Below are 13,386 nucleotides of genomic sequence, written 5' to 3'. Positions count from 1 at the left end.
GTATGAAAAATAAAAAACGGAATTATCTGTCCAACAAATTCTGTATTTTGTAAAAGATCACAAGTTTTTTGCATAAAGCATCGAAATGAAATTTCACTATGTTCTTGTTCAAACACTTCAAAGAGTTGACTAAGAGTTTTGTCAAGAGATAAATACTTCACTGCAAATGATCCAGTATTATGAAAATGTCTACATTCATGGGGAAGATGTAACTTGCATTCCACGCATTCCAATGGATTATTGTTGTGTAAGTATACTTTTATAGTTTTTATTACACAGTTCACATTAATGTTTTCACCATTACATAACACACATGAAACACTAGCACTATTCGAATACATTTTTTCAATCTGAAATATTCGCTTTCCGTTTGTCTTTTCTTATGAAGATCTCTAGTAATTCCGGTAAATAGTCTGTATCACTTAATAATTCCACATAGGCGTCATAAAATTTTTCTCTTGTTAATAGTCCGATAATATGTGTGTTTGCGTACAAATAAAACACATCATCTTCAACACTAGGACTTGCTATAATACTCCAAGCACGGATTTCCAATAATTCTGGACGCGTCGTCATACAATCATGATCAAAATCATGATTAGATCCTGTCGTACACCCATCACATATTAGTGTTTCATTAAAATTCCATTTTTCAATGGCCTTCTTTATACATTCGCGATCCACTTTTTCACTATTACAACAACAATCTAAAGCCCAAAATCGTGATGTTCTTGATAATACAATTGGAGATGATGGCGGTGTTGGTGAAACTGTTAGCGCTGGTGAATCTATTGCATCAAAATCAAATTCTTCATCTGACGATGATTCGTATATTTCTGTTTCAGCATCAGATATTGCTTCAATATTGCTATTGCAAAGATCCTTCTTCTCATACGACTGCATGATGTATCTTTATATATTTTGTCTCTTATAACCTGTATTTAAAGTATTTTCATAACCGCAAGGTAATCACGTGTTCGGCATTCCCAACATTAAAGTTATTTTTATTAGTTTGTCCCCAATTTGTGATGCTTATCTCCCACGTCCGCAATCTTCCTTTTGTTCCCCTACCGCGGGGCCAAAGTTATTTCTATCAGTCTGGCGGTATTCTGTAATGTTTACCAAACGTGTCAACGGTCTTCCTTTATATTAAAATTCAAGTTTTAGCAAGCACACATCATCACTCCTACCCAACCGGGTTTCCAAAAGCGCGGGAAAAGTTCAGTTCATGTCTTAAGTTCATCAACAACAGACGTACGGAAACCACGCTCTGTATATGTACCATCATAGTGTATCATACCGTACACGAGGTTTTACCACGCTCACCGAGTATGCTATGCATACGATCCAACAAATTAAAAAGTCACGCATGAATAAATATTTCCCTCCCATCATACAGTATACACCGCCGGTGTTAAGGGTCCCGGGTTCGATCCCAGTGCGTATCACATAAACTTTTACACATCTTTTATTCTCTCCACATATTGTTCGTGTAATCTTTTATTCTCTCTCACATATTGCTCGAGTAATCTTTTATTCTCTCTCACATATTGCTCGAGTAATCTTTTATTCTCTCACATGTTGTTCGTGTAATCTTTTATTCTCTCTCACATATTGCTCGTGTAATCTTTTATTCTCTCTCACATATTGTTCGTGTAATCTTTTATTCTCTCTCACATATTGCTCGTGTAAATTTATTACAAGAGGTTAAATTAATAAAAACCGAACCGTTAAATATATTGTTCGTGTAATCTTTTATTCTCTCAAAATGACGTATCAACAGATTTAATTCAAATTTCCATTATTATTATTTTTAAAAATAGCCAGTATAAAGTCTCTACAGACACGTATACAAACTCGAAAAAGAACACATGACCTTTCCATGTCAGCACAACTAAAAACAGAAATATAACAACTTTCTAATACACGTAACAAGGTCATCAAACCCTAATAACCTAACCCAACCGACTGCCAACACACACCATTACTTTCTATATTAATTATAGTACCTAACGGTACCTGTAGAATACTTTGTCTGCTTCTACTGCGCTCTGCCAATTTCTAATATTAATACTTTAAATGTACACTACTACCTTCCGAAAGATTCCCTGAAGTTCATTTATCAAAGTCTGCTTTTCCGTTGTTAGTCAAAATTGACGCTGATCCACGAAATAATTCTTGAGTTTTTTTTTTTTTTTAGTTTCCCGGAGGATGAACGGACATAAAGTCATACAAGATACATGTATAAAGAAGTTTTGGTAAACAACTCCTTAAATGTACCTTTAAATTTTCCAAAAAGTGACCCTCTTATTGTTAATCTGCATCTTTTCAAGCAATCTGAAAAATAAAAAGTAATTTTAATATGGACAAGTTGCATACTTATCAATTTTCAACATACTAACACAGGATTTAGGAATTACTAATTTTATTAGACCGAGGAGTTATTTTGTATGTGGAAGAGTTTTATGAGTTTACAACGTTTTAAATACACATAACTAATTATAATAAGAACAAATAAATTCTATTTTCAATTAAAGTGTATAATATTTTCTCTTCTAGATGTATAAAATTCAGAGGTGTAAAAGGTAAATAGTATGAAAAAAATCTCATTAATGAGTGAGTCAATGAAATCTGTTTTAACCTCAAAAGCCGCTGGATACCCGCTCGATCAACATCAGTATTTTGATATATAGCTAATAACCTTTGATTTCCATGTCTTGCACAGTGTAAAATACTTCCACACTACGTAAACTTACTTTGATTTAAAGGCGATACTAAATACAGCTTATTGTCTACGAACTCGGTGATTCAGTGGCAGAGTTTATTGTCTACGAGTATGTGATCTGTGCTCAGGACATACGAACCTTGGCTCAGGATAACTAATGCAAATGATGGTAGACAATAGTGTACTTCATCCAAAGCATGTGTGATTACTAACAACGAAATTATAAATTAAAACAAATTTAAATTGTGGACAATTTAGAAACAATATCTCTACTGCCGTCATATCGCCATACTCCTGAATAATTATATACATAAAACAATTATACTCGTAAGTTAAAACTATTTTACATTTGTAGCATATAAGAATGTTGCTTGTTCCGTTCAACTATTGTTTTCACTAATAAAAGTATTGAAGAAGAAGAAGAAGAAGAAGAAGAAGAAGAAAACACTACATAGCTTTCATTTACAGTAGTTCATTTATGTTACTATTTTGTTATTCATTAAGAAATGAATAAAGGGTGTTGTACCTATTTACAAAATAGAGGAGAATATTGACCTGGGCTTAAGCATATTTCAGAGTTCTAGTTGACAGATAGAAATGATAGTAGAAATGTTAAATAATGTGCAACCGAAGATTAATTTGGTGTAACTTTCGTATCACTAAATCATTGTTTTACACTGCATGTATCCTTACATTGGTAAATCTTTATATTTTTATGTTCTTAGTGCTGCATAAAAAAGGTGAAGTTCGTAGTTTGGTAATTTACATGCTCAGCTGTCCTTTGTGCGGAAATGACAAACAATTATTGTTATTATCTTTAAATATGTTTCACTCAGAATATGAAATTGAAATTGGAGTTTATTAATTTTAGGTTACTATTTTAAAACTAGCAGGTAAAATATAGTAGTTCGAAAGCAAAAGGGTGCACTTAAACAGATTAAAATGTATAGGGGCTGTATTTTAAGTAATGAGAATGTTTTTTTCTGATGCGACTACGTCAGAGCGCACTGGGATCGGTTGAAGTCGGTAGTGGGATCTTTGACCTTGAAAGCGCTCCAAGCGGCAGTTGCCTGCTGACTTGTCGAGGCATGATCAATTGTGGTGTGGATGTCTGCAAACAAGTGTGTGCAAGAGCAAAATGCAGCAAAGCATTGAACCTTTGCTTTTGGTTCGTAACAAATTTTGGTTCACCTTGGAAAATCTAGTACATCAACGCTGGAAATGATTCGGCAAGCGTACGGCAGTGAAAGTTTATCACAAAGCTCATGGTTTTAGTTGGCAAAAAAAAGTTAAAACAACTCCAGGAGAATGTGGAGGACTAACCCCGCGCAAGTCGCCCGTCAAGCTCAAGAACCGGAGACAACGAATAACGTGTACGAGATTTGCCACGCGTGCTCTGAAGGCTGTTCCAGTTGCTGACTTTCAGCGAGCATACGAAGCGTGGAAAACTCGCCTGCAAAAGTGTGTTGACGCTCAAGGGGCGTACTTTGAAGATTAATAAAGGTTTGTAACGATATCTGTAATAAATTTTGATTTCAGGATTAATTCTCATTATGGTACTTAAAATACATCGCCTGTAGTACTTCACCAAAAAATGGGCAAAAAAGACCAATGGGCAAAAAACACATTAATAGAGATGATATATTTGTAATTACAACAAAATAACAAGGTGGAAATAACATTAGTTAATATGGAAAATTCCACAAAGAAGACTTTGACATAGTCTGGTGACTCGAACACCTTTATGTATTTTCACCATAGTACTTTAAGTGACTGACAGCAACTAGAGTTTGCTCCAGCCCATATCCTTTTCGCATCTCTGTCAGTTGAATTCATTGAAACTCCAAAATATCTTTCTTCAATACGTTTTCGTATATCGGGGCCAACAAATACGCCCTCTTTCACTTTTCCATAGAACAAGGATGAAAATTCATTACATTTAAATTTAAAACATTGTTCCTGTTTGTCAAGTGTTTTCACAATTTTTTTTTTGATAAATCCCAACTTACTGAAGAGATGGAAGTAACATTTTGTAATGATGAACTAAACATTCATGTGGAATCTTTTAGATCTGGATTCCAGATTACCTTTAACAGCCACTTCCTTCTTACCAAACGTTGAATTCTTGCTCTACTATCATACTCGGAATAAAGCGTAGCATCTTTGTATATCTATATTGTTGTCCAAGTAAAATGTCCAAAACCTTGAAACTCTACATCACTACAATATAATTAACATTTAATTTTATTTAGAATTAATTTCATGATTTCGTAAGTTTCTTTCATTGAAATCGAATGGACAATACGGTACAGATGGGTACTTATTTCTATTATGTGAAAGAATACATTTTAAACTTTTGTGTTAGAATCAACAGTTTATGCTAGTCGAATGTACAGCATAAACTTAACTCATTAAGCAAATCCAGCACATCACAACAGTACACAAGAGATTCCAGGGTGAAAATTACTGTGTACAAAGTAGGGTGAAAATTGTTTTTCTTTACGTCTCTACCAGACAAACGTTGTTCCAGAGGAAAGAAAGTTCCTTTCGTGAAGCCTAGAACGAACAATTTCTGTTGATTCCTTCGACAGCTTCAAGTTTCAAACCAAATCATTAAGATCATTTTGTAAAAAATGTATAGGCTGAAATGAATCACATGGCTGTTCAAAGTTGCCATCTTCTATGTTACTTTCCTAACTTGGCGAGCTAGAACCACTAACGCACTCTAGAAGTGATGAAGGTTTTGGGATAGAAATGTCTGAACTGTGACCTACGTGTTTTATGGCTGATGGAATGTTTCAGTAAACTACCTTCTTAAATCTTGCATTGAGCTCAACAATTTCACAAGAGCAGAAGAAGCAATCATCACTATGATGCCTTGGCTCCCTCTAAACCATAGGAACTCCATATGGCATAGACATTTGTTTTCCCTCACTCCAATTTCTCAAAGATTCCTCACAAGAACGATACACTGTATGTGGAGCGCATGGTTTCGATTGGTTACTAAGAAAATAAGCTTAAGATGCGTTTCTAGGGAAAATATTCGTGATGCCTTGCCTTTGTCTCTTAGGAACAAACTCACAGCAGATATAACAAAACACATCCTGACTATCTTACAACCACGATTTACCATTTCTTTGTCGATAGGACATGAGTACAGGATCACAGAAGTAAACACAACTTAAATCCTAATGGCTTTTCATACTGTAGTTTCATTCTCATCAATAGATGGTAACACCTTCTCTTGGGCCAGTGACGTCAATTTATGAATAGTAAACAGTATTAGGAGTGGGTATCAGGAATTATTTATTTATTGATTTAGTTCCGTTATCCTAATGTTTCTTTGATCCGTCGTCCCATTTAAAGGGTTTTGCCCTTTCTTCAGGTAAGTGCTTCATATATAAAAGTTAATCCTACAGTGCAAGGTTTTTTTGTATTAAGTGAAATAATATACAGGCGTATGATAAGGCACTTCTAATTAATATCCGAATAGAAAAATGTCCTAAAGTAATTTTTCGTGCTAAAATATAAAAATACTTTGTATCACTTATGATACATTATGCATGAATAATTCATGTTGCTGTCTCGTATAAAATCAAATTATAGCATACATAAAAACAATTAGAAAACTTACTTCATGAACTTGAAATTTTTGCCCTTCAAAGTAGACGACCCATAAACTCTTCTATTCTCACCTTCGCTAAGCACGCGCACAACTTCTTTCTCTCTGTACTGAAACACCATTTCCTGACATCTACCGGATATATGGTGAACTATGTGCTCAGGAGAAATATCAGATATGATACAATATGTATTTGTGATACAGCTCACGACCTGAACACTAATACTAGCAATAATTTATTTTGTATCAAATATGATACAATATCCATTGTAGGGTTAAATTGTACTTAAATGTGGATGGTCTAAGAGTTATACATATATTTAATATTTATTAATTTGTTTATTCCATATACATACAGACAGATGAGTAAGGGAAAAAATAACATATAACAAGGTACAAGCATAATATAATAGGCCAAGGGTGTGACATAATATTTAAAAAAACATTTATTGGCATGGCGTATTGAGTTTCGGTGAACGGAGTGAATATATTTCAAATGCAGTGGGAGAAATAGATGGAGAAGAAATGCAGTGCTCTGAACTCCAACATCACAGAAATTTGTTAGCGCTGACGAATGCAAGTTATCTTCTGTTCATAATGTTACCCTCGTTCATTTTTTCATAGGTTAACTGAAATAAATAAATTTAGGAACTACAAAACAATTTACACCAGAAGTTTTAAGGGGCATTATTATGCACATTACACAATTTTATTGGTAGATAAAAATGAATATAGATTACATGAGCTAAATTTATAACTTATTTTCTTTCCTCATAACTATATCTGCTGTACAATTGCTTGTAAATGGATGACTACCATCTACTATGCTCTTGATGAATTATAAAGTAAACAGGTACTAGTAGAACTAGCTTGGGAGAGTAATACTCCCGGAAGTAGAAACTAAACACACGGTTCTGATTAGTTGGCGTTATCCGTTTCTTGGTACGTAGCATACATATAGCAGAAATCAAATGCTTGCTGCTGTCGGTTCTCGTGACCGAGCGTGCTAGTAACGGAAGTCGCTTTTGGCCTGGGTTCAAACCCGATCCAAAGAAAGTCTCTTAATTTTTTAACCCTTTTACTGGCAAGCATTGATAGCATTACCATTAAAATATTTAGTTTGCTTTTATGTCTTCCTGATCATAATTTCGTAATTTTTAAAGTATTCTTGTACTTTGGTTACAAAATACAGGGTGTTTATTTCAAAGCAACATTGTCATAAAATAGGTCTTATGTGTAGCTACTGAGCAGCATTGCCCTATTATGGCAAAATATCGCAAGAATACTCTCAGTAATTATCAACAGTTTCGTTGAAATATTTTCCAACAGAGCAAGAAACCACAAATAAAAAAAAATAAAAAAGAACTTTCGCGGAACGTAGGAGATAAAGCTTCTACAATACTACATTTGATCCAAGATTACAAGTGTCTAAAGAAGCGACCCGCAAATCATGTATATGAATATTGTATGAAAGCAATAATGAAAATTAAATTATCAATTGAAGCTTAAAATATACAAAACGATAATCATACCTGTTGTTTTGTATGGCTGCTAAACATGGTCACTTACTCTGAGGGAAGAACATAGACTGAAAGTACTTGAGAACAAGATCCTGAGACGAATATTCAGACCCAAGAGGAACGGGAATGGGGAATGGCGGAAACTTCATAACGAGGAACTACATAATTTATATGGTTTACCCAACGTTGTTAGGGTAGTCAAGTCTAGGAAGCTTAGGTGGGCGGGTCATGTAGCTGGAATGGAAGAAAGTAGAAACGCTTTCAAAGTCTTGACTGGAAGACCAATTGGAAAACGACCATTAGGAAGACCTAGGCGCAGATGGGAGGACAATATTAAGATGGATCTCACAGAGATTGGAATACAAAGTAGAAACTGGATGCAGTTAGCTAAGGATAGAAGCCAGTGGAGAGCTTTTGTGAACACGGCATTGAACCTCCAGGTTCCATAGGCCATAGAGTTAGTTAGTTAGTTATGAAGTTATAATTCGTGTGGATAACACAATAGAATGCGATGTTGCTTGAGAGCAACAGTGCCCAATAAAGGGTTAAATTTTCGTAACACTTTTTTTTTCATTAAAATAAGATGAAAATAATACTCAAAAAATGGTTTTCTTATTTGTGTGCAGATAAGTAGTAGTAGTAGCAGGAGGAGGAGGAGGAAGAAGAAAGGGTTGGAAACCCCGCAGGGCTCGTTTTCTTCCACCATGACCCCCTTGATATAAATTTTGTGCGCTAAAGCTCGCTAGGGTAGCACGCGAAAAAACTTACTTCTGGGAGTATTCGTCTCCCGAGCGGGTCGTCTAGTAGATTCGAGTGTAACTAGTGAATTGCTAGTAATTCTAAGATAATTAGGAAAAAACTAATGTCAGATTCTGAATGTGCAACCTCGAAAACATGGAATCTACCTCAGATTTTGAAAATAAGAATACCCATCCGAACCAATGTCATCGCAAACTGAAATGCAAATTTTGCGTTATCTGTAAGCAAAACGGCATGCAACAGAATGCGTGGCTATCGAAGTTTCAACAGATTTTTAATGAGCTTTTATTTCTTTGTCTTCGTAAATTGTAAATACAGCTGGCATCAACATTTCATTATCACATTTAAAATGATGGATTACCATACATCTTATTTCCTTTTTTGTAACTTTACATTTAAAATGATGAATTACCATAGATCTAATTTCTTTTTTGTAACTTTACATTTAAAATGATGGATTACCATAGACCTTATTTCTTTTTGTAACTTTTCAGAGTATGGGTTTCACCGGTATAATTGGAATAGCCGAAACTTATAAAAACGTTCACTACTACGACCAAATAGCAGGATCTAAATTTAAAATAATTGTGGAACAATTGCTAGCTTATTACACAATAGTTCTGATAAGCAGTGTGACTGGTCCCCTTGCTCCGAGGCGAAGATGGACCATAATCTTAGTAAGTTCTTATATTTATAAGTTTTTTTTTTACCTTGATGGATTTTTCCTTAAAATGTCGGTACTACAAAGCCTAAGATTTTCCCGAAAACCATGCACATGCAACAATTGACAAGCCACGTAATGATCGTTAGCATGATAACGTTCGGGATTCATATGAAGCATGTTGCATTGAAGATAATTCAATTTTGAATTAAGGGGCCGCGGTGGCTCAGTGGTAGAGCGTTCACCTCTGGTGCTAGGGGTCTCGGGTTCAAACCCTACTCCCGCCAAGTGAACTTTGTGGTGGACAAACACCGTGTGCGTGGGTTTTCTCGGGGTTCCCCCGTTTCCTCCCAATTTCTTCATTCATTACTCATTATCACCGTCTCCTTTAGCCTAACCGGCATAACCGTGGGACGTAAAACTAAAGATTTCATTTCATTTTTCAATTTTGAATTAAGTTTTACAAATGCGATTGACAGCTCAATTGATTTGTTGGTCTCGTAGAGAAGGAGTTATATTATTCATGTGGTCATTCCACGCCAAAACAGCACAGCAACGTTCTCACTCTCTCTCCGATTTGTACAAAACATGATAAAGATGTTCGCTTTTACATAAACATATCTTACATCTAAGAGCGTTTCCCTTTGTTCCAATTTTTCATTAGTACATAGCGTATTCTTAAAGTGTCGTTCATCAAAGTAGTTTTTTCTTTAAACTGTAATACCTTCAGTTCTAATAAAAGCTAGAGTAGTCATTCTAAAATCATTTAAAAAGTTACTGGAAAAATAGCTCCAGAGAAAGAAAAATAAATGTTTAATTTGTATAAATTAGTTCGGAATCTTTAATAGTTCTTCTTCTTCTTCTTCTTCTTCTTCACCTCAACCATAGGTTGGTGGGCAACATGGAAATTTTAAAACTTTTCTCTCACTTGGGAGACCTGTTTTATACTTTGATAAGGCCTCTTCTTCGCAACTGCATCTAGATATTCTATCCTTTGTCTTTCCCTTCCTGCTCTTCCTTCTGCCTTTCCCTCTATCAGCACCGTGATCCATCGGAGTGCCGAATAAGATGGCCAAGCATGCTGTTTCTTCTTTTTCTTATTATCTTCACGATCTGTCGTCCTTCATTAGTACCTTTAGTACGTCTTCATTCCTTTTCCTTTCGGTCCATGATATGCGCAGCATTATGCGCCAACACCACGTTTCAAATGTTTCCAGCTTGAATATTTCAGCTTTTCTCAATGTCCACGTCTCTGATCCGTAAAGCACCACGCTCCATAACAGAGTCTTAATAAATCGTTTACGAACGTCCAGCGACACATTTCTTGATGACAAAAAAATTCTTTCTAAATCCATCCAAACCTCATAATAGTATTGCGATATTGAATTTGTCCTGATTTGATCATTATTACACCCAGAAGCCTAGAAGACGACAGTAATTATCTGAACCGATGATTGCAGAAAAACCTGAGTCAATTTGGTGTAGCTTTGAGATATTAAAGTAAAAAAATGCTTGAACCAGTACTGCAGACCTCCCTTTTACACTCAACCTATAGTTCAATGTTGAATTGACATCGTTGTAACACTTTCTTACAAACTTTTTGTATACACAAAATTACGTACACTCCTACAGAACAGTAAAAGTTCGTAAACTACAAATTTTAGAAGAATATTACTTGGGTCCTCTCGATTCATTTGTTTTCAAGACATCAGATCATGCTGAAAGACGCAGATTCGTGTATTTCCCATATGTCCGAGAGAACAATAAACATAAGAAACACTTTCCTTCTCTTCTACAATCGCTTTGCTGGATTTTTCTAAGCATCAACTCTAGTGCTAACTGAAATTTTCCTACCTCAGCACCTGGCATCAACCTCTTCAACCAGAAACACGAAGGTACCCTGGCTAAACAGCATTTGAACGCATATAAGAGGATAGGATACCAAGATCTATCATCACAGATCAGAACCATAATTTTGTTGGTGTATGTCTACCGATCCTAGAGATGACTACAAGAAGTTCTAGTACTCGAATTGAGTTCCTTTCGTTTAAAGCCAGCATCACATTGGATATACTAGAACCCATGGTTGTTTGTAAAGACATGAGAAACTATTCAATCCCGAAAATTCATCCTCCTAAGTCGATATATTCTTGGCTTGTTCCACAGTAAATTTTTCTCTCTAAATATAATTGTCATCTGTAGAATGACATAGTACCTTTTTCTCTTCTAAATACAATTGTCATTACTTCATTATTTTGCTTTTCATTATAATACTTATTTCAGATTTTTTTTTCAAAATCGCCATTTTTATTATTTCATTTTAGTTTACGTCTCAAGTTTATGGCCTGTATATTAAAGGGGACTGTTAATTAATGAAAGTGAATGATTATAAAAGAATATGTGGAATGAAAATAGGGAAGAAATAGGATAATTTGGAGAAAACATTACTATTCCATGCCCTTTATTAATATTATTTTTATTTATCATAATAATTCGTTTTCTTCGCTGTCAATGCTACACAAAACTTATAAAAAAAATGTCTGCGCAAATTTGAGTTTTGGACCATTATTGTATACATGGGTTCTCCCGTTTCCTTCATTCCATTAATTTCTTTATTGTCATTCATCATCACCATTACCCTTGGCCTTGCAGCATAAACGTGGGGCACTAAACTCAAAAGATTTCAATTCATTTTCATTTTTCCAAGCTTATTTATATGGGAGTTTACTACACAGAAAGTAAAATTTTGAGAAAAAAATTAAAAAATACTGATACAAACAGTAACTATAGAGAGAGATTATACAGTTTGTCTCAAAAGTCCCCTGACATAGGTTAAGTCTATTATTATCAGAGTTACAACAAAATGTAAAAGGGGAAACCGTCATAAAATATGATGTTTTCAATATAAAGTGAACGATTTTTTAAAAAAATCGGACGAGTCGTTTGGGCTGTACACTCGAAACGAAAATGCAACGTTGACATTTTCACCTGGACCCATAACATACTTGAATGAAGTTACTGTTTGAAATGGGGGCTGGCCATCGACATGTTAGTGTGAAAGACAGTAACTTCATTCACTTATGTTGTGGGTCCAGGTAAATGGCAACGTTGCACTTTCATTTAACATTGCGCTCATGAATAATGTACAGCCCAAACGGCTCGTCCGATTTTTTTAAAAATAAAAATTTCTTCACTTTAAATTGAAAACGTCATATTTGGAGATGGTATCCTCTTACATTTTGTTGTAACTCTGACAATAACAGAATTACCCTATAACATGGAACTTTTGAGACACCCTGTATACACGTATTACTTTAGAAGATAAAACGTTGTGCAAAAGGCATATTTATACTTTTTGAATGTTTATCTTTCAGTTCCTTTTCATAGTAACCTGCACACTCATTTGGGCTATTATTCTATCAAGTTTAGCTTGGAAAATTATATTTGACTACAAAATGAAGATTGATGATGACAGTAAACAGTTAAGCAAGACAATGTGGGAACGTTTGAACAGGCATAAAAATGAAAAGGATTTCTTGAGAGGATGGGACCATTATCAGCAAAAGGTACGTCCACACTACCCTGACATAAATAAATGAGACATCCGTAGAGTAACACTATTTTGGGAGAACATCAAGCACATGGTAACAGGACCAGCTCAGGAGAGTAATGCTCCCGGAAGTAGGAACGAAAAACACAGTTCTGATTGGTTGGCGTTATCCATTTTTTGCCACGTTGCATTCAAATACCAGAAATCAAACACTTGTTGTCGTCGGTCTTCGTGAGCGAATGGGCTAGCGCTATATGCTAGTAACGAAAATCTCCTTTGGCGTGAGTTCGAACCCGGCCCGAGGAAAGTTTTTTTTTTACATTTTATAACACTTTTTAAATTAAATTAATATGAAAATAATACTCAAAAAAGTGATTTACTTACTTTTGTGCAGATAAGTAGTAGTAATAGTAGGAACGGGTTAGAAGCCACGCAGGGCTCGTTTTGTTCCCCTTGTACTCCATGATATAAATTTTGACCAACTAAAACAAATGGCTAGGATAGCGCGTGAAACAGCTGGCTAAGTAGCGCGCGAAAAAAACGTACTTC

At 35.1% G+C, this 13,386-nt stretch overlaps 1 protein-coding gene across 2 annotated transcripts in view; it reads left to right on the top strand.

Annotated features, from left to right (window-relative positions):
• Positions 1-3,168: 3,168 nt before the first annotated feature.
• The window catches only part of LOC145680437 (uncharacterized), a 32,976-nt gene continuing 22,758 nt past the window's right edge, over positions 3,169-13,386 (top strand). For both annotated transcript variants that reach the window (XM_081750968.1, XM_081750967.1), the window contains exons 1-3: positions 3,169-3,422; positions 9,121-9,303; positions 12,662-12,853. In XM_081750968.1, the coding sequence (XP_081607094.1) occupies positions 3,345-3,422; positions 9,121-9,303; positions 12,662-12,853 (453 nt within the window). In that variant the 5' untranslated portion in view covers positions 3,169-3,344. The remainder of the gene's footprint in view (positions 3,423-9,120; positions 9,304-12,661; positions 12,854-13,386) is intronic.

This window comes from Thermobia domestica, chromosome 3, assembly GCF_964235325.1.
Source record: "Thermobia domestica chromosome 3, izTheDome1.hap1.1, whole genome shotgun sequence".
Taxonomy (NCBI): domain Eukaryota; kingdom Metazoa; phylum Arthropoda; class Insecta; order Zygentoma; family Lepismatidae; genus Thermobia; species Thermobia domestica.
The sequence above is the reverse complement of the archived record's forward strand: the minus strand, read 5'-3'. Positions and strand labels throughout refer to the sequence as shown.